The 23,169-nt window shown below is 43.4% G+C and overlaps 1 protein-coding gene and 1 long non-coding RNA gene across 2 annotated transcripts in view; one reads left to right on the top strand and one right to left on the bottom strand.

The window, feature by feature from the left end:
• Window positions 1-6,437: 6,437 nt before the first annotated feature.
• LOC128046229 (uncharacterized) lies at window positions 6,438-9,475 on the top strand. The gene is made up of 3 exons (XR_008199253.1): window positions 6,438-6,503; window positions 7,349-7,496; window positions 9,432-9,475. It is a non-coding gene; the product is annotated as an uncharacterized LOC128046229 (long non-coding RNA).
• Window positions 9,476-14,610: 5,135 nt separating this feature from the next.
• MAGI2 (membrane associated guanylate kinase, WW and PDZ domain containing 2) overlaps window positions 14,611-23,169 on the bottom strand; it is a 1,481,671-nt gene continuing 1,473,112 nt past the window's right edge. The window contains exon 22 of the mRNA XM_052638336.1: window positions 14,611-15,260. Coding sequence (XP_052494296.1) covers window positions 14,611-15,260 — 650 coding nt within the window. The remainder of the gene's footprint in view (window positions 15,261-23,169) is intronic.

Raw genomic sequence — 23,169 nt, 5'->3', positions numbered from 1 at the left:
GTGCATGTGCCTCTGTGTGTTTATCCAGTCACAAGTTTAGGGACTTTCAAGTTGTTTCCAATTTTAGATGAATAAGAAATAAAGCTACTATACAAATTCACATACTAGCTTTTGTGTGAACATAGATTTTCATTTCACTTGGATAGTTGCCTCAGAGTGGGAGTTCAGAGTCAGATGGCAAGCACACATTTTAACTGTATAAGAAACTATCATACTGTTTTCCGAAGTGGTTGTCTCGTTTTGCACTCCCACTAGCAATGCATATCACTTTTAAAATTTTCGTCATTTTAGTTGGTATGTAGTGATGTCTCTTTGTGGTTTAAGTAGCATTTCCCTAGTGACTAAAAACGCTGGGCATTATTTTTATGTAATTATTTGCCTCTGTATATCTTCTTTGATGAAATGTCTTTACAAATATTTCATGCCTTTGATGAATTGCTATTGAATTTTCAGAATTTTTAAAAATGTATTTAGGATATAATTTCTTTAGCAAGTTGTTGTTTTTCAGATATTTTCTACCAGTCTTTGACTCTCTTTTTTCCTATTTTTTAAAAAATAGGGTCTTTTGAATGGCAGATGTTTCCAGTTTTTACTTAAGTCCAGTTATCAGATTTTAGGTTTTACATTTAGGTCTGTGATCTATTTTGAGTTAAATTCTATGCAGTGTGAGGCATGCATCAAGGAACATATATATATATTTCTTGAAAAGACTATTCTGTCTTCTTTGAATTGCCATTTAGGCTTATGTATGGTTGTGTATGAGCTCTTACCTGTTTCATTGATCTGCGTGTATTTGCCAGGACCTCACAGTCTTGATGACTGTAGCTCCATGGTTCTCCATGGCTCTGATGGTTCTCTTGAGGACTCTTAAGAGTTCTGCTTGTTTCTCCCTTGCACACTCATGTCGTGTGTGCCCTGGTGCGGGGCCTGGTGTCTGTTGTCAGAGCAGTGTTTCTTCCCCTTTGGCCACCTGCTCACTAAGGAGGTGTCATGGTCAGAACATGCTTAAGATCTTCTCCTGGCAGATTTCAAGTGTACAGTGCACTATTAGCAGCTAGCCTTGCTTCCTTTGTGAGGGTGGTTCATCCTGGTGCTGAACGGTCTGATGTGTTGGACAAGAAGGTGAAAGCCTCAGGCTAGCCTGTGCTGGGAGGGGCCTTGGGCCAGATTGCCAAAGATTAATGACCTTGCCGATGACTTTCTCTGGCCTTCTGCTGATCCTGTGGTGCATGGCAGCCCTGACTGGGCAGTGCCCTTGGCCAGGATGGACCTCAGAGCATTTGCTACACCTGTTCCAATCTGAAAATTTCCCCATGTACGACATTCATTTAACTATTCATTCTTTCATTTAAATGTGACGTTTATGGTGCTGTGTTCAAGGATTATAATAAGGAAGGAGATAGAAATGGTTCCTGTCCTCACAGAGTTTACGATTTGGACAAGAGGCATTAAGTAGCTTAGTAAATACTCAGTAAAGTTTGCAACATGAACTATAGTCAGTTCTCCATACTGTTTATATAATGTGAATTAGTTTACGTTTTGTCTGTGCTGCTTTTATGCTAGAATGGCAGAGCTGAGTGATTGCAGCAGTCACAGAATGGCCTGCATAGCTCATAATATTTATTATGCGACACTTGATAGGAAAAGTTTGCTGAGCCCTGGTTGGATACCTTAGATGTGTTCGGAAGATAAGGTCATTCAGGGATGCCCTCTGAGCTGAGGGTGAGGAGGGAAGCAGCACTGATGTGTAGTCACAGACTCTTGCAGATAGAAGCCTTGTGGGGTCATCTTCTTGTCCAGTACGTTGGTCCACTTAGCACCAGGCTGGGCCACCTTCACATTGGAGGCTGCATGGCGACTGTAGTTAATGATACAGAATTGTTTACTTAAAACTTGTTGGAAGTAGATCTAAGTATTCTTACCACAAAAATCCATTTAAAAACCCAAAAGAAAGCTGGGAAAATTGCCCTGTCACTTTATTCCAAGACAGTTTCTAGGAGAGAGGAAGACATTTCTTTCTACTCATGGAAAAAAATACAAAAAGTACTCTGAGTCAGAAATGTCTGTCTACCAAAGTCCGTCTTCCTAGTTCCATAGTGTGGTGTGGTAGCTGCCTGATAGCTGTCCAGTCAGGAACTGCATTTCCCACAGCCCTTTGTGTCTAGTGTACCCATGTGACTAGTTCTGACCAATGGATTGGGAATGGGAGTGACCTGTCATTTGCAGGCTGGGATTTTTAATGAAATGCTCACTTGAAAGCCCTCTGTCCCCTTGAGCTATCTGGATATAGAGGGCTCTGAGGTTGTGGAGCAGGACTTCTGAAACTTCTGTGTGTCTGAGTCACCTGTATCTGGAGATCTTAAAGCACAGGGCAGGTACGGTAGGTCCAGGGCAGGGTCTGAGATCTTGCATTTTTAACAAGCTTCCAGGAGATGGCAGCGCTGTTGGTGCTTAAACCTTTATTCTGTGATGGAGCCATAAAATGAAAGGAACCTGTCTCTGAATCACTCAAATAAGAAAAATCTCCTTTACTCAGCAACTCCTGATCTGTTACCTGAGTGAGAAATAGGCCTTTGCAGAGAGGTATGGGTGTGTCTGCATGTTCCGTCACGTCTGACTCTTTGCAACCCCTATGGACTCTAGCCTGCCAGACTCCTCTGTCCATGGAATTTTCCAAGCAATACTGGAAAATACTGGTTGCCATTTAGGGGATCTTCCTGACCCAGGGATGGACCCCGCGTCTCCTGTGCCTCATGCATTGCAGGCAGATTATTTACTGCTGAGTCACAAGGGAAGCCCATTTTAAAACCTGCCAAAGCCTTATACCATTAGCTCATTGACAATAGCAGTGGTTAAAGGAGAAAAAAAAAATCTGGGTTTTATACTTGTTGACTTGGATTAAAAACAAAGAGTGAAAATGTTTGGGATGGGTTGTGAATGATTTGCCTCATCTGGCGGGAAGGTTAGTGGAGAGCAGACCATGAGGGTCTTTGACCCTGAGAAGTCTCAGAGCAGGGAGCTGAGGTAGAGTCTCTTAAGCAAGGGACCAGCGGGAGAGTGCCAGGGCCCTGGTACAGGTTGCAGGGCAGAGGTTGGCTGGAGGAGCCCAGCCGAAAGTGTGGTCCCTCAAAGGCTGCTTGACACCAGTGACAGAAGCCTGGGCAGGGAGGCAGATGGGATACATGGTATCTGAGTGTGTGTGTTATTGGGAAGAGTTGGGGCAGAGAGGCAGAGGGAGTCCAGACCTGCTCCAAGGTCAAAAGCCACAGGAGCCTTTTGCCTCCTTGCAGTGAACATTCACATTGGGGAGGCCAAGTTCATCTGAGGAGCCTTGACCAGCTGGACTCAGCAGGCTTGAATTCAGCCAAGGATGCTAGTGGGAAGTCTCTCCCCAGGTGGTGAGGAAGAAAGGCTGGAACAAGAAGGCCTGCCCTATCACTGTTGGTATGGTCCTGACCTTACCTTCCTGAAATAAAGCCAGAGCTGGGTCTTCTCAAGGCCTGCTGGCTTTGGGACAGAGCTGGGCCTGAGCAGGAACAGGAGGAAGTCAAGGGAAAATGATACTGGTTTTGGATAAAGCACTTGGGTGGGTTGCAGAAGCTAGCCTTGATCCCATCTGCTATTCAGATAACATCAAGCCCTTCTGTCAGAATTGTGTAGAAATAGCAGCAAACCTGGGAAGAATTGCAAGCTGTCCACTTTGACTAGTCAGGGTCATTTACCATGTTGAAAACCATTTTTATTCAAGGGAAACTATAGTGGATTTAGACATGAGACCAGTTTTTTTTTTTTAATTATCTGATGTTTAAATACTCACCAAGCGCCTATTGTATGTGAGGCACCATGAAGATTAATTGTAAAAATCCAAGGTGAATTTTCATACCTTGATGATAGAGAAGAGAGCAGATTATAAGAATGTGAATCTGTGTACTGATTAGATACCTGCCCAGGAAAGCTCTTGGAAGAGTTGAAACACATCTGGGGACTGGAAGAGGGTGAGTTCCGGGCCAGCAGCCTGTGAGGGCTGCAGCCTCCAGCAGAGGATGGAGGGGAAGGGAGGCAGGAAGCATACAGGTGGGCTCCACCTCAGCTCCGGGTTCTGTAGGGGGACCCACGTCGTGTCAGGTCGTCCTTCCAGTGAGACCCGTCAGTGCCTGCTGCTGCCTGGCGTGGAGGCCCACATCCTGGCCAGGGCCTGTTAGGCCTGTGAAATCTTCAGCCCAGGCCCCCCAGCCTTCTGCAGGCCAGTTTTTGATATCCTCTGCCCCCAGGTGACAGGCTGCCATCAGGTCTCAGATTTGGAGCTTGGCCTCCAGGCCCTTTTCTTCTCAGGTTGCTGAACTGCTCCAGTTTGCCCAGGACTCAAGGTGGGGAGTGTGTTGCTTGGATGCCCACTCAACAGTTTCGAAACCAGGACCATCCTTGTCAAATTGGGGGAAGTTGTCACCTTGTTCCCGAGGCCTGGACCCCCCACACTGTTCCTGTCCTGATATCTGCACACATTGAACCAGTCCCCGGCTGTTTTCTTAGGAGAAGCCCTGGGTATACCCCTCCTGGCCTCACGGGGCCTCCCGCTTGCCCACTCTGACTCCTTCATTTCTCCTTTGTAGCTCTTACTACATCTGCAAGTAACATAACTAGTTGTGGAATTAGCTTCCTGATATTTAAAGCCTGCACATCTCTGACAGGTGGGTAGTGCCTGTCTGGTTTAAAGTTGTAGTCTCGGCCCTCTGCACAGTACCTGTCACATGACTGACACTGGAAAACATCTGCTGAACGAGAATTCCGGAGCACCACTGCAAACCATTACATGTCTCAGCTGTTAAGAGCAACAACTTAAAAATGTGTACGGGTCATTGTATATGTACTGTGTGCTCGAGTCAGAGTCCCTGGTTATATCTTGGCACCCTTAACAGGTGCTCAGGTCTCCTTATTTCTCACCGGAGGATGTCAGTGCCTGCCAGCGCGTCTCCTGTCTCCACTACACCTGGACAGGGCTGCCGGGGCCGCCTCTCAGAGCTGAGTGCTGAGTTCATCTTTGCTCAGAAAGCTCTAATGACGCTCGACGGCTCGTTTGTGATCTGCTTGCCCCTATGTCTGTTATTCTTCTGCCTCTCTGTCTCTGTCAGTCTCAATCAAAATAAACAATACATTGTTTCTCTGACGCACCTCCAGCTTTCTTAACTCTGACTTCCCTCATGCTGTTCTATGCCTTATCCCTCCCTTACCTTTTGAAATCCTACCCATCCTCCAAAGCCCACTAATAGACCTCTTGTCCAAGGTCAGTTCTAACTGCCTCCACCCATTTCTGCATTTTGTAGAAACAGACATTCCCACTGTGTTAACTGTCTTGATCTTCTAACCAGATTATAGGCAACTTGAGAACAGGGGCTGTGTTCTATGCATCTGTAATGCTTTATACATAGTAGGTACTCAACACTGTTCAAAATGTTTGTTAAGCTGAGTTAAGTAGGTTTAACTTCATGCTCCTTTTGTTTCATGTAGCCCATAAGATAATTTTATAAAAATTCTAGATCTGATTTCATTGTTAACTTGACATCTATGTTTTTTCCACAAATTTAAATACTGCCAAGGATATGTTTTTTTTATATATGCTTTAAATGTATCTTATTTAAACCTTGTAGTTGCAGATTTGACTCATTTAACTTATGGAAAATACCTGCTATATAATCTAACTTGAAAAGCTAGTCCTTGTGGTCAAGTCAGACAAACAGCCAAGCCACACATTTAATCAGAAAAAAAGTCTGACTTTATTTTAAAATTTAGATAAACGTGGGTGCTAATTCTTAGATAGGAACCTTATGGGGCTCTTGAATTGAAGGAAGGCATTGCCCGTGTAAGTGACGCTCTCTGCTTTGGTCTCCTGACTCCCAAAGGCTGCCTTCTCCAGTTGTCACTTTAATGCCCTAGAGGTTTTACACTTTAGGGGGATGAACAGAGTCAAATTTAGGTTACATGATAAGTCCATCTTTCTTCCATAATGTGAAGGGTCCTTGTATAGGGCAGGTGGGAATGGGCAGTGGGCAAACCACAGGCCTTGAAATGCATAAAAATGGAAGATGAAGTTCTGGAAGTGGATTCCAAGTAAGATAGGTCTCTGCTTGTGTGAGCCCTGGAAAGTCTGTGTGCCCTCCAGGGACTGTGTGTTCTTGGCGTGAAGGCATTTGACCCAGGAGGAAGGCACAGTGGGGATTGCATCTTCTTTCACACAGACACACCTTGTGAGGGTTTTAGAAAATTTTTCTTCCACTTAATGAAGAAAGGTCACTTTGTTGCTTCACGAGATTTCCAGGTGAACTCGTTCTCCAGGACACCGTTACATCAGAAGAAAAGATCCAGTGAAACTCTCAGAATCTTTTAAAACAGATGCAGCCCTCATCTGCGGTTGCCAGCAATCCTCCCCCAGGGTGGTGGACAGACTTCAGCTTTCCTGGATCACTGGGCTGCCAGGGTGATATGCCACCAGTGTGGCCCAGCAAGAGGTCAGTGTAGTTCGAGATTGTTGCTCCATCATTTATTCCCAAATGTTTACACACTGCAGCTGCTATTACCACCAGTAAGCATAAGCATCATCTCTACACATTCAGTTGGTGCCCTAAATAAACTTGACATGATGAAGAATCATGCATTATCATTGGATGTAGTGCCAGTACTGTGTTAAGACTTGGAAAGCACTCTGGAGATTTTGTAGGCATCCCGTCTGGCGCTACGGTTATCTGAAAAAGAAATCTCGTTAGTCCAACTTCTTCAGCAGTTAGGTCACTTGATTTTGCAGTGAGTTTGGCCTGAAAAATAATATCAGTTGGGCAGGGTCAGATTCATTCTAGGGGAGCCCCAAGCTTACACAGTTTGGGAGAGACTCAATAAGAAAGAAAATGTGAAATTTCACATGAGCTTGAGGGCTCACGCATGCTTCAGTTCCTCCAGCTTCACAGCAAACCCACCTGTACCGCAGGAACAGTGGTCAGGTGTCTGGCAGAGTGCCTTGCACTTGGAGTACACACTTGAAACTATTCCAGGCACGTGCAGCCCCCAGGAGCCACACACTTCACCAGGTCTGGGGTGTGTGTGATCCACTGCTTGGAAGGGGAATCAGATCCTGATGAAAGCAAGGGGTTCTCTGCTGAAAGCCTTGCTGTTGTTCCAAGACAGAGGCTGCAGATTGGTAGGCTGTGGGCCAGACTCGGTGTGCAGGTGGTTAGTTGTGGTAGAAGATAAGAATCTTCTTGTTCATTGTTTCTTAAAAATGTGAATTAAACTTGTCAAACTTTAAAAACCATAAATTTCATATAAAAAGCTGATTTCTGTTTTCTTTTCTCCCCCCTAGCCCCCCAACCCTTCTCATGAGGAACTGAAAGATAGTTCCAGTGACAGATGACAGCTTTAGAGGAGGGATGTGCTTATTGGTCCGCCCAGTCCCCACCTTGGCTATCTTCATGTTTATTTTCTGCCTGACCTTGGAAACTTGATTCATGGTAAGGCCTTGTCCTTTGAGGTTCCTCACTTGCTCAGCCCTGGTGCTGCCCTGTCCCTGCCCTGGAACCTTTGGTCTCTGATCTGTGATCTTTTTTGATGTCGTAATGATTTTTTTCCTTTTAAGATGTAATTGGCTGTGCATGATTAATACTGACACCTCATTTTTTAAACTAAATACATTGTTTTATAGATCTTGCTTTTTTCAGCTTGCACTTGGCCTTTCTCTGGTTACTACATAAAGAACGACATACATTTATGGTAATTATCTCAATTTGTGTGCTTGATTTCACACTTTGTATTAGCTTCTTCACTTTTCTGAGCAATACACAGTAGGTTTAAATCTTTAGAAAGAAAAAGAAAAAGCCTACTGGAGTAAAAATGGTCAGTTGGGCATTTTAGGCCTCCTGTTGACATCAGTGGGAAGTCTTGACTAGGGTTGAGAACTATTTCTTTGGATTGTACACTTGATGGCACGGTTGTCATTATCCTATTCCTATTACTTCCTAGAACTCTTTCTTCTCTGTAGTGCAAGTATTGTTTTATGTTGCAAACAGGTTATCTGGCCATTCATTTCGCACCTTTACACACTGCTTTTCACAAAATCTTGGCTTTTGCATAAACTTGGATTTTGCATGAAAAAAATCCAGAATTAAAAGAAAAAAAATGTGATGGAATTTACTGGTGATTGATACCTACCTTTTTGGGAAAAAAAAGTTTCAGTATCAATCAGCATAGCAAGCAACAGAAACATAGTGTCAATTCATGAATGATGTAGTCACTTGACAGGCAAATACCAACTAGAGTGTCTATGAGAAAACTCTGTTTACTAGGGTGAAAAAAGTCTACAGTTATTTTCCCTTGCAGTTTTACTGCATTTAGAGTCAACTTTCAAAGAAGTCCTATTTGGGCATTAAACTTATATTTTGAAAAATCTAAGACAACTGCAGTTTTTAAAAATCAACTCAATTTCTGGTAATTGTTTCCTTCAAATTAACACTGCCAACAAAAGAGTTTTGTGCATGGTTAGAACTGGCTAAGTTTAAAATAAATTTAGTGGAGTAATTGAATTTTAAAAGTAAGCTGGTACAAGACTTGAGTTTGGTTTTTATCTCTAAGAGACATTTTTCTTAAAATGTTGAGCTGTCTTTGATAACATATTTTTAAGTTTCTTTGCCTTTTAAGTGATCTGATCTGTATTTGCCTTAGTCGCTAAGTTGTGCCCTACTCTTTGCAACCCCATGGAGTGTAGCACGCCAGGCTTCCCTGTCCTTCAGTATCTCCTGGATACTCAAAGGAGTACCATGTCCTCAAACTCATGTCCATTGAGTCAGTGATGCCTTCCAGCTATCTCCTCCTCTTCTGTCATCCCCTTGTCCTTGTGCCCTCAATCTTTCCAAGCATCAGGGTCTTTTCCAATGAGTCGGCTCTTTGCATCAGGTGGCCAAAATATTGGAGTTTCAGTCACTTTTGTTAAGGGAATGTTATTCTGCAGTGACCTATGAGGGTTTTAAAACTTTTTGATAATTTTTTTTTTTAACAAAACTTCGAAAATCAAATTCTAATGAAGTTCTTTTGACCCCTAGCTAATTTGGGGATGCTTCAGAGGGCCCCTGGAAAACTTGAGAGAGAGATATTAAACTAATTAGGTTCATTTGGTATGTTAAATTTCATGGGAAGTATTGTCAAATGAGTAATAAATCTTAGGTTATGTTATAAGGGGAAATGTTATTAACATAGATATTCCAGAAGTTGCATGGAATTCTTAAAATCTGATACTTCTGGTAAAATTATCAGTCATAATTCTAGTTATTAAAGTGTTATTTGTTGTAGCAGTAGCCAAATTTCTTTGTCAATTGCATTGTAGTCAGATTTTAAAAGTGCCGTATGTCTTTTGACCATTGGCATTTATGGTTTTATTCTGATTGCTTTTACAGAAATGCTTCCTCTTCAAAAAGATTTATGGGAAGAACATTAGGACAAATATAGGTTTCTGACTTTCAGACAATAATGCTGAACTGGGTAAGAAATTAAAGAATTCTAAAAGGAAACCTAATGGCTTCATAAAACTGTTAACAATAGGAGTGAATGAACTGATGACTCTGGCTGTAATTTTTATGGTTTCTATCTGAAAAGTAACTGGTTTTAATCTGTGTTTTCCAGATATAAGGAAACCCTCCTCCTCAACCTGATTATGACTTGTGTTTGGTAAATTATGCTTTTGTAAACTGAATTGAAACATTTATCTCACCTATCTGATCTCTCCAGAGATTGGAAGTGCTTAGGTTCCAAGTAGCTTTGTCTGATATATTAGGAAGGACATCTCCTAACAGATACAGGAGTCTCAAGGAAAGGAATTCACCCAAGTCTGTGAGACAGTCTGTGACAAGCCCTTGGGTATGACTTTGCTATTTCTGAGAGGCCTTTTACAGGTTCAGTCAGGGACTCCTTATAAAAGAAGTCCCCTCAAAGCTATTTTTAAAAAAGCCTATGCAAGAAACTATATTTATATAAATCATCAGGCCAAGTTTATTGAGATCAGACTTACTTTGGAAACAGATTAGTCTTAATTTGGCTGAATTTGGTAGAAATGAGAGTAACTGTAGAAAGTTTTTCAGTGAGTACTAAATTCTAGTTGTGTTGAGGTCTGCATTTACTAAGACTCACTCCTCCGATGGTTCCTTGCTGTTATATTAAGTTTAATTGAATAATTAATAGGACACCCTAAGTTTGTTTCTGAAGCTTATCTTAACAGTCTATCTTTAGAGGAAGATCAAGTATCCCACAACCTGCAAGCAATATTGTGTGTACTGGAAATGGCATCTTTTAAAGGACCACTTCCCACACAGGTGGAAAGATCCTTACCAGGTACTCTGCACTAGCTCATGCACTGCAAAATTGAAAGAAATTGACTCTTGGATTAATATTTCCACTTAGAAAGGGCTCCTACACTGGACTGGTCTACAGAAAGGACTGCTGATCTCAAATTCACCTTAAAACAACACTCAAACAGAGGAGAGACTACACTTAGACCAGGATGAGAAAAAGACAACATCAGAAGTAGACAGCTGACTGAAGATGCTGGACCTGACCCGTAAGATCATTTATTGTGTTTTCTTGACTTCTCGGACCTTTGTACACTCGAATCAGATGTTTTTCTATCATGGGCATGATCCTATGATGGTTTTAAAATTGAATCCAGTTATTGGGTTTGTGACCAATTACCTATGTCTAGTATTTCTGTGTTACCTTGGATTTCTCCTCTCCTTTTGGTTGGCTCTTAGGAAATTTATTCTAAAAGAAAGAAATTATAGTTCTGTTTCAGACACTATTGTTAGGTGATATCCCTTCACCTGGCCAATTAATAATACCTGGTCTGACTCTGGCCATAAATAGACATTTTCAAGTTCAGTCAGAGCAAAAGACAAAAAAATTTTAGCCAAAGAGTATAGCTTCCCACAATTTTGAGACTAATTTATGTGGTTAACACTAGGCTATATCCATTTATGTTTAAAGACTCCCTTTCTGCCTGCAATGCGGGAGACCTGGGTTCGATCCCTGGGTCGGGAAGATCCCCTGGAGAAGGAAATGGCAACCCACTCCAGTATTCTTGCCTGGAGAATCCCATGGACGGAGGAGCCTGGCGGGCTACAGTCCACGGGGTCACAAAGAGTCGGACACGACTGAGCGACTTCACTTTCACTTTCACTTTATGTTGGGTACAATTAAACCATACTGTGGATAGCCAGAGCTTCGCAGGTGGCGAAAGTGGTAAACAGTCCACTTGAAGGAGGAAATCGCAACCCACTCCAGTATCCTTGACGGGATAATGCTGGCAGGCTACAGGCCATGGGGCCACAAAAAAAAGATGCAGCTGAGCACACACACACACAAGGAGAGCCAGCCTAGTGACACCAGGAAGTTGGGCTGGGTGCCTTACGGACAGTGCCAGGATTGGGAAACAGACTAAGACAGCCTGGGAATGTACTGGGCTGCTCCTTACCAATACTGGTAGCTATATTATTTGTATATTGCCTGTTTTACAAAATTGTTTCTTGCGTTATCAAATGTGTGACTGAACCTCTGAAAAAATGATGATTGGAAGCACTTGACCAGATATATAGTTCTCCTCTAAATATATATATAAGTATATATGAGACAAATGATTTCACTAGTATGACTCTAGATATGGGAAGAAGCAATAAGAGGGAGTTTTCTTTCCTGGACCATAATAGACTAGTAAGACTGGTATTGTCCAGAGACTTTTGACTGCTGTTAAGAAGGCCCAGTCCAGTAACAGCACACCGAGTGGCTTAACAATGAAAGCCTCACCTGACCTAGGGATCCCTAGCACCATGGGCCAAAATAGTCACACAGTGCCTCCCAGTCCACACATTTATGACCATGAGGGAACCCTGCCAACTAAAAATGGGCACGTGCCATCTGCCTCTACACAGATGAGGTTACTCGCCCCTGTAGTCACCGACCTTCAACACCTCCTGAATGGAGGTCAGGGTAGAGATCAGGAATGGGACACTGTGCTCTGGCAGAACAGGCCTTTGGATAGTCAGATGTTCTCTGGAGATTTTACGAGCTCAGTGCTTGCATCTCCTCATACCTAGAAAAGCACTAAAATCATTAAAGGTGACATCTGCTCCTCATGACTAGCAGCAAGCCTCCACCAGAACGTGTGCTTGACTGCATATCCCACCCTTCACTAAAATCATACATAATACTGACCTCTCCCTACCTCTCTGTGGCAGTTTCTCAGATTCTCTGAAATGCTGTCTTCTGGGCTATATATAGTCCTCATTTTGTCCCCAATAAGACTTAACTCACAACTCTCATGCTGTGAATTTTGTTTTTTTTTTTTTCAGTTGACAACACACAGCCTATATAGTTGGAAAAAGAAAATATTTTTGGATATATATTTTATTTGACAGTGTTTTAGAATATCATACAGTAAACAAGATTTCTGTAAAAGTTAATTTATCCATAGTGGTGCGTTTCATAAAAATAGTTGCTCACTTACAGTCTTTCTGTGACTATTAATACATGTAATTATATTTATAGAGATACAGCTGTACAGGGTAAATTCACAGCTAACACTACACAGAAATATTACTTGGAATGGGGTTTAGATGATGTGCTGTCTTCACAGGTTATGGATTACAGCCGCATAAAGCAATTACTGCACAAGTAGTAGCTGTGAACTGTGCAAATTAGAGTTTATGCAAGCGTAATCTCAGTTTTTTTTTTATCCTTTTGTAACACATGGAAAATAAAGGTCAGAGGATACAGTACCCGGACGTGCAGCTACACTATAGAAGCATTGTCCAAAACCAGATTCAATAACTTAATGGCAAAATAGACTGGATTTCTAGTCCAGGGGAGAAAGACTAATTGAGATTAAACCAAAAGGACTGTAAACTGCTACATGTGTTTGTGCTTTAGTTTATGATGACTTAGTTTCATTTTTTGGAAATTGCTTTTACAGGCTGCAAGACTCTTCACTTGAGGCTTTCAACTACATTGTCCTCTTGTCAAACAAACAACTAAACTATACCTCTGCCTGGTGGGAATTAAACAGCTGGTGCTCAGGATACTGCACTTACAAAGAAAAGGAAAGAGGCAACCCAAGGAAACTGTTTACATGTGCCCTCTTGTGATGGATCTGATCTCCCTCTTTGACTTTCTGACTTCAAGTAGGGGAGGTAAGGTTTATTTGCATTTGAACTCCTGTGAGGGGCAGAGTATGGGAAGCCTCATTATTTCAGGTCACATAAAAGAGAAACTGCCCTCTGAAACATTTGCCTTTTAGTATGTGTAGCTACAAATAAGAATGCATGGATAACTAACTGAAGGTAAAACTTTAAAAAGAAAGATTAAAAATTAAAATGGCAGAGCAGAAAGGCAAGCATTGAAACTTTACTAGGTTATCAACCATGGGCAAGGAAAATAAACATCTAGACAAAAAAGCAAACCAAACAGAAATAAAAGGAGAAAAAAATAAGAAAGGTAAGCAGAAGGGAATGCTAAAAAGATCCGTGTTCTTTAATGAAAATAAATGGGCTATAATAATGATTTTTTAATATTAGAGATTCATTGTAATCTGAGAAATATAGGAGGAATACTTTGCTCTGTCAAGGTGAAAATGTAATGGAAAGAGGAATCTTAAAGAGACAACAAATGAGTGAAATATAACACTGCTGTCAAAGAAACTCCTATCTCTGAGCCTGAGGCGAGAGGAAAGCCTTCTCATAAAGGAACTGCAGCAATGCCAATCTCAATTTAAGATTATGGTCCTTCAATTATAAAATTTGTATTGTAGATGAAAACTGATTAAGATCTATGAGCTAAACTGCAAAATTCTGACTTATGGCAAACTGTTGCCTAGAATACAATTTTTAAAACCTTTTCTTCTACCACTGAAAATGTACAGAAACGTGATTACAGAAATGGCAGTACAAATGGCATCACACCAGTGAATTCACTAGGTTTCTAACTCACCCTGCAAGTGTGCAGGGAACACTGCTTCTAAGACTGGTGATGGGTGCCACAAGTGAGCCGTGGAAACAGGTCATGGGCGAACAGTTCTGAATGTTTCAAAGAAACCTTTTAACCCCTGTCTAGATATGTCAAGAACAATTTATTTACAACTCTTCAGATCAATTAAAAGATATATCTTGTCTCAGTTTCAGCTTGCTCCGTGCAGTTTGATTTTTAAGGCGATATTCCAGTTTGTGATTGCTCTTAACTTGTCCAGTTTCTTGAAACAAAGTTTGGATGACAGCCAAATCCTTCATGCAGTGGGGGAAAATTTTTTTCTTTTTTTTTTTACTAAAGCTACACTGCATTCTCTGTGATGTTCTTCATGTTATTTTGGTTCTTCCGTAGCTGCCAAAGCCCCCACTGTGTAACAGGGGGCTTTAGGATCAGTTAGGTCTGCACTGTGGACACCGTCCGGACCATGCTTATTGGACACGTGGGGCTTCACGTCGGTGCTCCCAAGCCTTGGTGCCTCGTGGATTTATGCATGTGACAGTGGAAATAAATTAAAACGCCAAGAGACGGAACCTAAGAATGGCCTGCAGGTATTGAGGCGGGGCGGCGGGCTCATCTCCCCGGGGCTGAGGCGCCGGGTTTGAGGACGCCCGGCAGCTTGTCGGAGCCTGGCACCTTCCACGGCCCGGGCGCCACGGCAGCCTTGCGCGCAGGGGCGCCCCCGGGGGGCCGCGCGCCCTGCCTGAACCCCGCCCGCGCCCCCGCCCGGCCCTCGACCTCCCGTGCGCCCCCGCCGCGGCCCGGGCCCACGAACGCAGGTGCCGCGCCGGGGCCTCCGTGCCGGCCGAGCTCGGAGCCCGCCGTGGCCTGCAGCCCATCCTTGTTGCCGGCCCGCGCCGCTTCGGCCACTGCGGGCCCAGGCGCCCTGGTCTCCGGGGAGGGCCTGCCGGCCTCAGGCTGCCCCTGGCCGCCAGGCGCCTCCTCGAACCCAGGTTGCACGGCCCTCTGCGGGCTGGCCGAGCGCTCGCTCTGCTCCCCAAGGCGCTGCTTCTTCTGGCTGCCGGCTGAAAGCTCCTTTGGTTTCCTAACGTCGTGTTCCCTTTTGATATCCCAAGTTGGGTCTGGGCTTGTCTGGTGGGAAGGGTCGGAGGGTGGGGCTGGATGTGATGGAGAGAATGGAGAGAGGACGTCCTCCAGGGAGACGCCTACTTCCGGCAGACCTGGGGAGGCGGCAGCGGGAGCACTCCAGGAGCCGGGTTCGTCTGTGGGGCAGGAAGCGCAGGCATTAGGGCCCGGCCGCACACGCTTTCCACGTCCCGCCGCCTCCCTCCACGTTGGGAATGAGAGCAGGGGGTCGGGTCGGGGACCCCCTGCTCTCGACGCCCGAAGCCACTGCCACCCCCACCCACACCCACACTGCCAAGAGGGCAGCTGACACCCCGCCGCCGCCCCCCCCCCCCCCACCTCCGGCTCTCTGTTCCCATCCTCTACCTCACCCCTTCCCCTCCTTGCTGGTTCAGGAAGGCTGTTACAAAGCCCAGGCCTAATCCACCCCTTTGTCCTGGCCCCTTCTAACTTCCTGGGGTGTCATCAGGTCTGACAGTCAGTCCTGTGTGGATATCTGATTTGGCAGAACGTAAATCACCTAGGACAGCCGTGAAAAATACAGATTCTTCGATGGTCAGTCCCAGAGCTTCCAGTAGGATAGGGCCACGGAAGTCCTCTGCATTTTTAACAGGCATCCAGGTAATTCAGAAAATGGAGAACCAGCTTTTGAGAAATACTGGCCTGCATTCTCTGGAAGAAGTTAGGGGAGTGACCTCAGTAGTTCAGTGTCACTCAAGACATATTTCTTAGTGACCACCAGACAGAGAATTTGGATAAAGACACCTAAAAAGTTTCATTTTTCTGGGGACAGGGGTGGGCAGTGGGACCAGGCTGGTGTGGAAGGAGGGACCCTTCTATGAGACTCTGCCTTAAAGTGTTAGAAAGTTTTGCAGAAACTTTGACTTCCTGGATGGATACCCTCCAACTTTCCTTTGGCATTACATTGTCAACCTGAGTTCCAAGATTCAAACGGGTAATATAAGATTGTCTACTAGATGTTCAAACTTTATTGTTGAAACACAAATTATTTTATTCTGCAGGAACCTGAGGTTGGTTGGAGACAAGAAGGCAGACACCTTGAGCTCCCCTCTTTTCGTGAATGTGCTGGTCACTACTAACTGCTGAACAGCCACTGATAAGAGATAGGAATCTACCAGAACAGGATATTCTGCATCCAGAGACATAAGAAGGAACCACGAGATAGCGGTAGGAGGGGCACACTCACGATATAATCAAATCCCTTACCACCCGGGTGGGAGACCCACAAACTGGAGAAGGATTACATTGCAAAAGTCCTCCCACAACCTAGAAGAAATAGGCATATTCTTAGAAAAGTACAGTCTCCCACGACTGAACCAGGAAGAAGTAAAAAAAAAAAAATAAGAACAGCCCAATGACAAGTACTAAAATTGAATCTGTGATTTAAAAATTCCCAACAAACGAAAGTCCAGGACCAGATGGTTTCATAGGCGAATTCTACCAAACATTTAGAGAAGAGTTAATTAACATCTCTCCTGAAACTATTATTTCAGAGGAAGGGAAACTTCTAAACTCATTCTATGAGGCCACCATCACCCTGGATTGAAAAATCCAACATTATCCAAATGGGCTGTACTACCTAAGGCAGTCTGCAGACTCAGTGCAGTTCCTATCAAACTTTCGTTTCTCACGTGGGCTCCTACCATAACCCAGTCTTCTCTTTACTTCTTCTCTTTCCTACCTCTGGTCTCCATGCAGCAGCCACAGCAATGTCTTTGAGACATAAATTTGATCATGCCCTTCCTTTGCTTAAAACTTCTGGTGGATTCTCACTGCTCTTAGGCTAAAATCATTAACAAAGCCCACAAAAGCTTGCCTCATCTGGCCCCTGCCAGCCTCTCCAGCTTCACCTCCATTCATCCCCTTTTCCTCATTCACACTGGTTTTTGTGCAGTTACTCAAACACACAAGCTCATTCTGTATTCTGGGACCATACATCATTGCTGGCTCCTTTGTACCCCACAGTGATTCACATGGTGGGTTCTTTTTCATTCTTTAGGACTCCTAAATATTACCCAAGAGAACCCCAACCCACAGTAGGTACTCTGGTCTCCTTGAGAGCTTCTTGGCTTTTTATTTCTTCGTAGTGCTTATAATTTGGAATTAATACTTGGATGCCCCTTTGATTAACATAAGTCTCAATTAGTAGATTGTAAGTTTCATGAGGGCAGTGACCACACTGGTCTTGTGTATCACAGTGGACTTAACATCTAGCATAGTGCTTGACACAATAATACCTGTTCACTGTGTATTTGAATAAAAAATAAGTCTACTGCACAAGTAGAAATGGAAGACTTTCCAAGGGGAGGATGGTGGTGAAATGATGACGTCTGTTTGAAATGTGAGAGGAAAGAAGGAAGGCTGCGGAAAGAGCAGGAGGAGGACACCGGTGACAGGAAGTCCACACGGAGGAGTCCTCAGCCTTCCCTGGTGGCTCCTCAGATGCAGAGGGCAGAGAGGGTCCCGAGCCAAGTCCATCTGATACAACAGATGTTCTTTCCCTCTGTAATCGTCGCAGTTATGATGATGATAATGCCTTCGCTTAAAGGAACATCATCCCTATGGAAGCGTGAATCAGCATGCCAGTGACTATTCAGATTAGCCCACAGGTAAGACAGAACCGAAATGTCTTACGCGCCCTTGAGGGAGAAGCAAACCCCTTTCCTAAGTTAGAACAACGTTATTCCCCTTGCTGTTACCAGCTCTAGCCAGTTTGGATCTCTCCTAGAAAACAAACCAGTGGATACACATTACATATTACTAGTATATGGTGTACACACATTACATGCTCACAAACACACACCATTATCTCTGGGTTAAAAGATGTATGACCTCTTAAATTATCTTGTAGGAACCTGGCAATACTGAAAAAATAAAATGCTCTCTTTCACTTCATATGTCCAAGCTTTAAAAAAAAAACAAAAAACTTATCTACTGTGCTTCAGCCACTCTTTTTATTTTATTGACTATCACTACAGTGACAATAACCAGAGAGGTGATCTGCTAGGAATAAACTACTTACTGTAGTAAATATCTGTATTATTGGTTTTCCCAGGTGGCTCTTATTGGCAGCAAAAATTTGTACAGAAGAGGAAAATAAGTCAAGGAAGAGTTGGTTTTTTTCTGTGCTGAAGGGTAAGGGAGACCCTTGGAAGGAAGGAAGGAGGCCAGGGATTGTTGCAGGGAAAGAAGATCTGTCTCCCGCTCTACCCCTTACCTGACAGCCTCCAGCATGGGCTGACTGTTCCCCCAAACCCTGAAAAAGAGTTCCTGCACTTGTCTCCTCCTCTCAGTGAAGTCTGGGGGCCAAAGCCTAATGGCTGCCTTTTGGATTAGGGTGTCTAGGAAAGTAACTACTATCACCACCATTGGAATGACTAATATTGACAACAGCCAACACGGATTGAAGTGCTTCCTAGGTACCATGAACTATTCTGAACTCTTAAGATGTATTTACTCACCTGTAAACTTGCACATTTACAGATGGGGGAACCAAGGCACAAAAAGTTTACCTTGTTCAAGACTACAGAGCAGAAGGTAATAGAGCAGGGTTGTTGAATGACTTTCTGAATGGGGTGAAGTTCTACAAGCTCAGCTGGAGTACTGTCACTAGACTCCTTTGCTATCAACTCTTTTGATTGGGGCTCATCTCTTCTAGGGCAGCTTGACAGGAACTCCCATCTAAAGCACTGTCAGAGGCAGATCTATTATTAATCCAGATAGTCTCTGAAATGCTATTTGTGTTTGAATTTTGGACACAGAGGAACAGTTACCAGAGCTGGGGTGTTGTATTGATCTGTGGAAATGCTGGGCATATTATTAGCTGGAATCAGAACAGTGAGATTAGATGTCTTAAGGTTGGGGATAATATTATATGTTTTAAAAATATCCCTCACGTTGTCACTCCTTGAACCTGAATTGAATTGAAAACCTCATCTACAGTGGAAAAAGTCTCTTCAAGTGGTGTTGGAAAAGTTGGATAGCTGCATGTAAATCAATGAAGTTAGAACATACCCTCACACCATACACAGAAATAAACTCAAAATGGCTTTTAAAGACTTAAATATAAGACATAACATCGTAAAACTCCTAGAAGAGCACATAGGCAAAACATTCTCTGACATAAACTGTGCCAGTGTTTTCTTTGGTCCCAAGGCAGTAGAAAAGGAAACAAATGGGACCTAATCAAACTGAGAAGCTTATAAAAGATGTTCCTTATCGCTAATTATATTAGAGAAATGCAAATCAAAATTACAGTGAGGTACCACCTCACAGTGGTCAGAATGGCCGTCATAAAAACTGCAAATAACAAGTGCTGGAGAGGATGTGGAGAAAAGGAAGCTCTCCTCCAGGGTTGTTGAGAATGTAAGTTGGCATAGACGCTGTGGAAAACAGTGTAATGGTTTTCCAGAAACCGCTAAGAAAACTAAAAATAGAATTAACTACCTTATGATCCAGCAATCCCACAACCTGAATGTCCATCCACAGATGAATGGATAAAGATCTGGTGCAGATATACGCTGGAATACTACACACCAAAAAATAATGCCATTTGCAGTAACCTAGATGCAACTAGAGATTATTATACTAAGTGGAGTAAGTTAGAGAAAGAGAAAGACACCCATGTGAGATCACTTCTGCATGGAATCTAAAACATGACACACAAGAGGCTATCTGCAGACCAGACACGGACAGAGAGAGCAGACTGGCTGCCAGACGGGGGGCGGGGGGTGCTGTGTCAGCAGATACAAGCGCTCATATATGGAGTGGATGAACGAGGTCTTACGGTGCAGCACAGAGACATTCGGTGATAAACCACAACTGGAAAGCATATAGAAAAAAGAATGGGCATGTACTCACTCTACTATAGAACAGAAATTACCACAACACTGTAAATCAACTATACTTCAATAAAACAGTAGAAGGATAAATATATAGTAAGATAAAAAATATTCAAACTAGATATTGGAAACATTTTTACATAAATACTTTTGCTGAAATGAATAAAATTTCTGCACAGAGATTTCTGGATTTGGTTAAGCATTATTTCTTATAAATTGGGTTAGAGAATACTGATATGGTTATACAGGAATATATTTTCTTCTAATTTAGAATATTACAGGAAAATATAAATGATTAGATCAGAAGACAGTACTGTGAAGTCATCTTGGTATTCAGAAGAAAGCTTGTTAAGACATGTTCCAACCATAATGGCTCATTTGGATTTGTTCTACCATCATGAAGATGCTTGTTTTTTTAACAAAATATAAATAAAAATGTGCATTTAAAAAAATTTCAGAAAAAAAGTATTTGATTCTGCTCTTTCCGAAGCAGTGTTTCCAGTCTGGAGGCACTGTTAATAGCCTTCAAATATGTATTTGTTTCACCTTTATCATCAGAGAGTATAAACTAGGTGTTAATAGTCACAGTTTTTAAAGTTATTGATGTTTATATTTGTTTATTGTGTTTCACATCTATACCCTTTCGCAAGCATTATCAAAGGTGCGGCACTAGTAAAGCCATGGCAAAATTTACTTCCACGGTTGAGGGCAAATCTCAGTGCAAGGTGGGGCTATTAACAGCGGATCTACTGTTTACTGCGTTCTAAGTATCATACCAGGTACTGTGCCATGTCACGATATTCTGTCTTAATCCTCACACCAGCTCTTAAGAAATGGTGCTGTCATCCCCATTTCACAGATGAGAAAACTGAGGCTTAGCTAAGCAATTTGCCAGGACCACTCAGCTAGTGAGAATCAAGATGACTGACTACATAAAATTCCAGAGTCCAAGCCCCAAGTGTTACTATATTTTAGTGCTTCCAGTACTTTTGTGCTTCCTAACTTTTTCCACATCAGGAAGCACATGGAAGAAGAGCTTATTTAGATGTTGCACTGGAGTAAACTGAAGAAGACAGTCAGGGTCTACAGATAACAGCCAAGCATGTCCCAAGGGCTAGAGAGAGTCCATATCCCGGTATAACCCATCAGAGGGGTATCATGGAGAGCAGATTCTGAAATTCAGCTTTTTTTTTTTTAAACAAGGTACATCTTGATAATCCAGATTGGACCAGTCTTAATTAGTAAACTATCTACAAGATAGAAGAGAAACATGTGGGCTTATTTATTCCAAGTATGTTTTAGAAAGCAATGCATTCTTCTAAATTAAAATCTTAAAAGTGCAAAACAGATAAAAGCTGGACATCTTTGGTTGGCTGAGTGGAGCCACAGTCTCTCCCATTCACCCCCAAACCCACTGCAGTGGCTCCTCTGGCCATTTCTCAGGAACATGGAAGCTCTAACGGAATAGTCTGAAAACCACTGCCCATTAGGGGTGGGAAGGGGAAACAGTCAAGGAAGATTTGTGCAATAGGCTTTTTTCTAAGTGGTAGTAGCCAGGAGTTAGGCTTCACAGATAGGAGATAACTCACAGAAGAGAAGCAGGTGGATATGTCCAGCACACCTGGGAAGGACAGACTTCACCTTCCAGAAATCTGCCTGGGCTGGCTGCTGACCTAGAGCCTCAGTGCTCTGTGAAGTAGGAAGTGACCCCATTTGTCTGAAAGTCAGTCAGTCAGCATCTTGTGGAGAGAAGGGTATCCAGAGCAGGCAGGCTTTGAGCCCTCCTAGCCCAAACACTTGTAGCTCAGCTGGTATAAAGAATCCACCTGCGATGTGAGAGACCTGGGTTAGATCCCTGGAGATCCCCTGGAGGAGGGCATGGCAACCCACTCCAGTATTCTTGCCTGGACAATACCCATGGACAGAGGAGCCTGGCGGGCTACAGTCCATAGGGCCTCAAAGAGTCAGACATAACTGAATGACTAAGCATAGCACATTAAGATTCCAAAAAACAAAGCTATCTTATCATCCACAATCCCACACCTAGGAATGTACCGAAGAAAACAATAGGGTAAAAGTACACGCCTCCCAACGTCATTGCAACACTTTCAATAGCAAAGACCTGGAAGCCACCAAACTGTCTTTTAGCAGATGAGTGAATAAGGATGTCGTACACATATGCAATGAATGTTGCTCAGTCATAAAGTAATGCCGCTGGGGACAACACCGCTGGATTTGGAGATGATCGTACTGCGGGTAACAGGTCACACAGAGAAAGATAGCATATATTACCAGGTTGAGGTGGAAACAAAATGGATAGGAAAACACAAATTAACAAAAATAGACATAAGAAACTCTTGGTTACTAAAGAAAGGTGCAAGAGAGGGATAAATTAGCACCTTGGGATTAGCATATCTGTAGAGGTACTCAACAAGGACCTACTGTCCAGCACAGGGTATTCACTCAACAATCTGGAATAAGCTATCTGGGAAAAGTGGCCGAAAATGAGTACACATAGCCCTATATATAACTGAATCTAGCTGCTTGACAAGGAAAACAAACCCAAGTTCATCAACTGTATTTCAGTAGAAATAAAAATGAAATAAAAATGTAAACAGGAATGATGCCTAGTATATCCTCACACCTGGGTGAACAGAGCTGGTGGGACATCCCTGGACCCTGAGCAGCTAGGGTCCCAAGGCTGGACTGTCCTAAGGCTGAGGGAGCAAGCAGGATGGGGCAGGAAAGGAACCCTTAGACCTGCACTGCCTGGTCCCTCTGCATGGGCTCACAGGCCAGACCCAGGCGGGGCATCTGACAGCAAAGCCAGGTCTAGTGCACCCAAAGGTGATGGACCCTGTGGGTTGCAAGACTTTGAGGGGTCACTGGGTCTCTGCATCTCCTGGTGCCCTCCAGCCTCCTTCCTTGGAGTCACCCTGCCTACAGAAAACAGTTCCCTCATCACAGTGCTTTTGTAGGTGTTGGGATTTGTTCCTGGGTGAAGGGTATGGGGGTGAAAATGGTGAGACAGAAGCCCTGGATATGTGTTCTGGCACATTGAACTCATTTACAACCGCGGACTTTGCCTGCCTGAGTAACCGGAGGTGGGGAGGAAGAAATCCTGCCGCCCAGTGGTCATTTCCCAGAACTACAGCTATATCTCCAGTGTTGGCACTGGAGATGC

Source organism: Budorcas taxicolor, chromosome 4 (assembly GCF_023091745.1).
Source record: "Budorcas taxicolor isolate Tak-1 chromosome 4, Takin1.1, whole genome shotgun sequence".
Lineage (NCBI taxonomy): Eukaryota > Metazoa > Chordata > Mammalia > Artiodactyla > Bovidae > Budorcas > Budorcas taxicolor.
The sequence above is the reverse complement of the archived record's forward strand: the minus strand, read 5'-3'. Positions and strand labels throughout refer to the sequence as shown.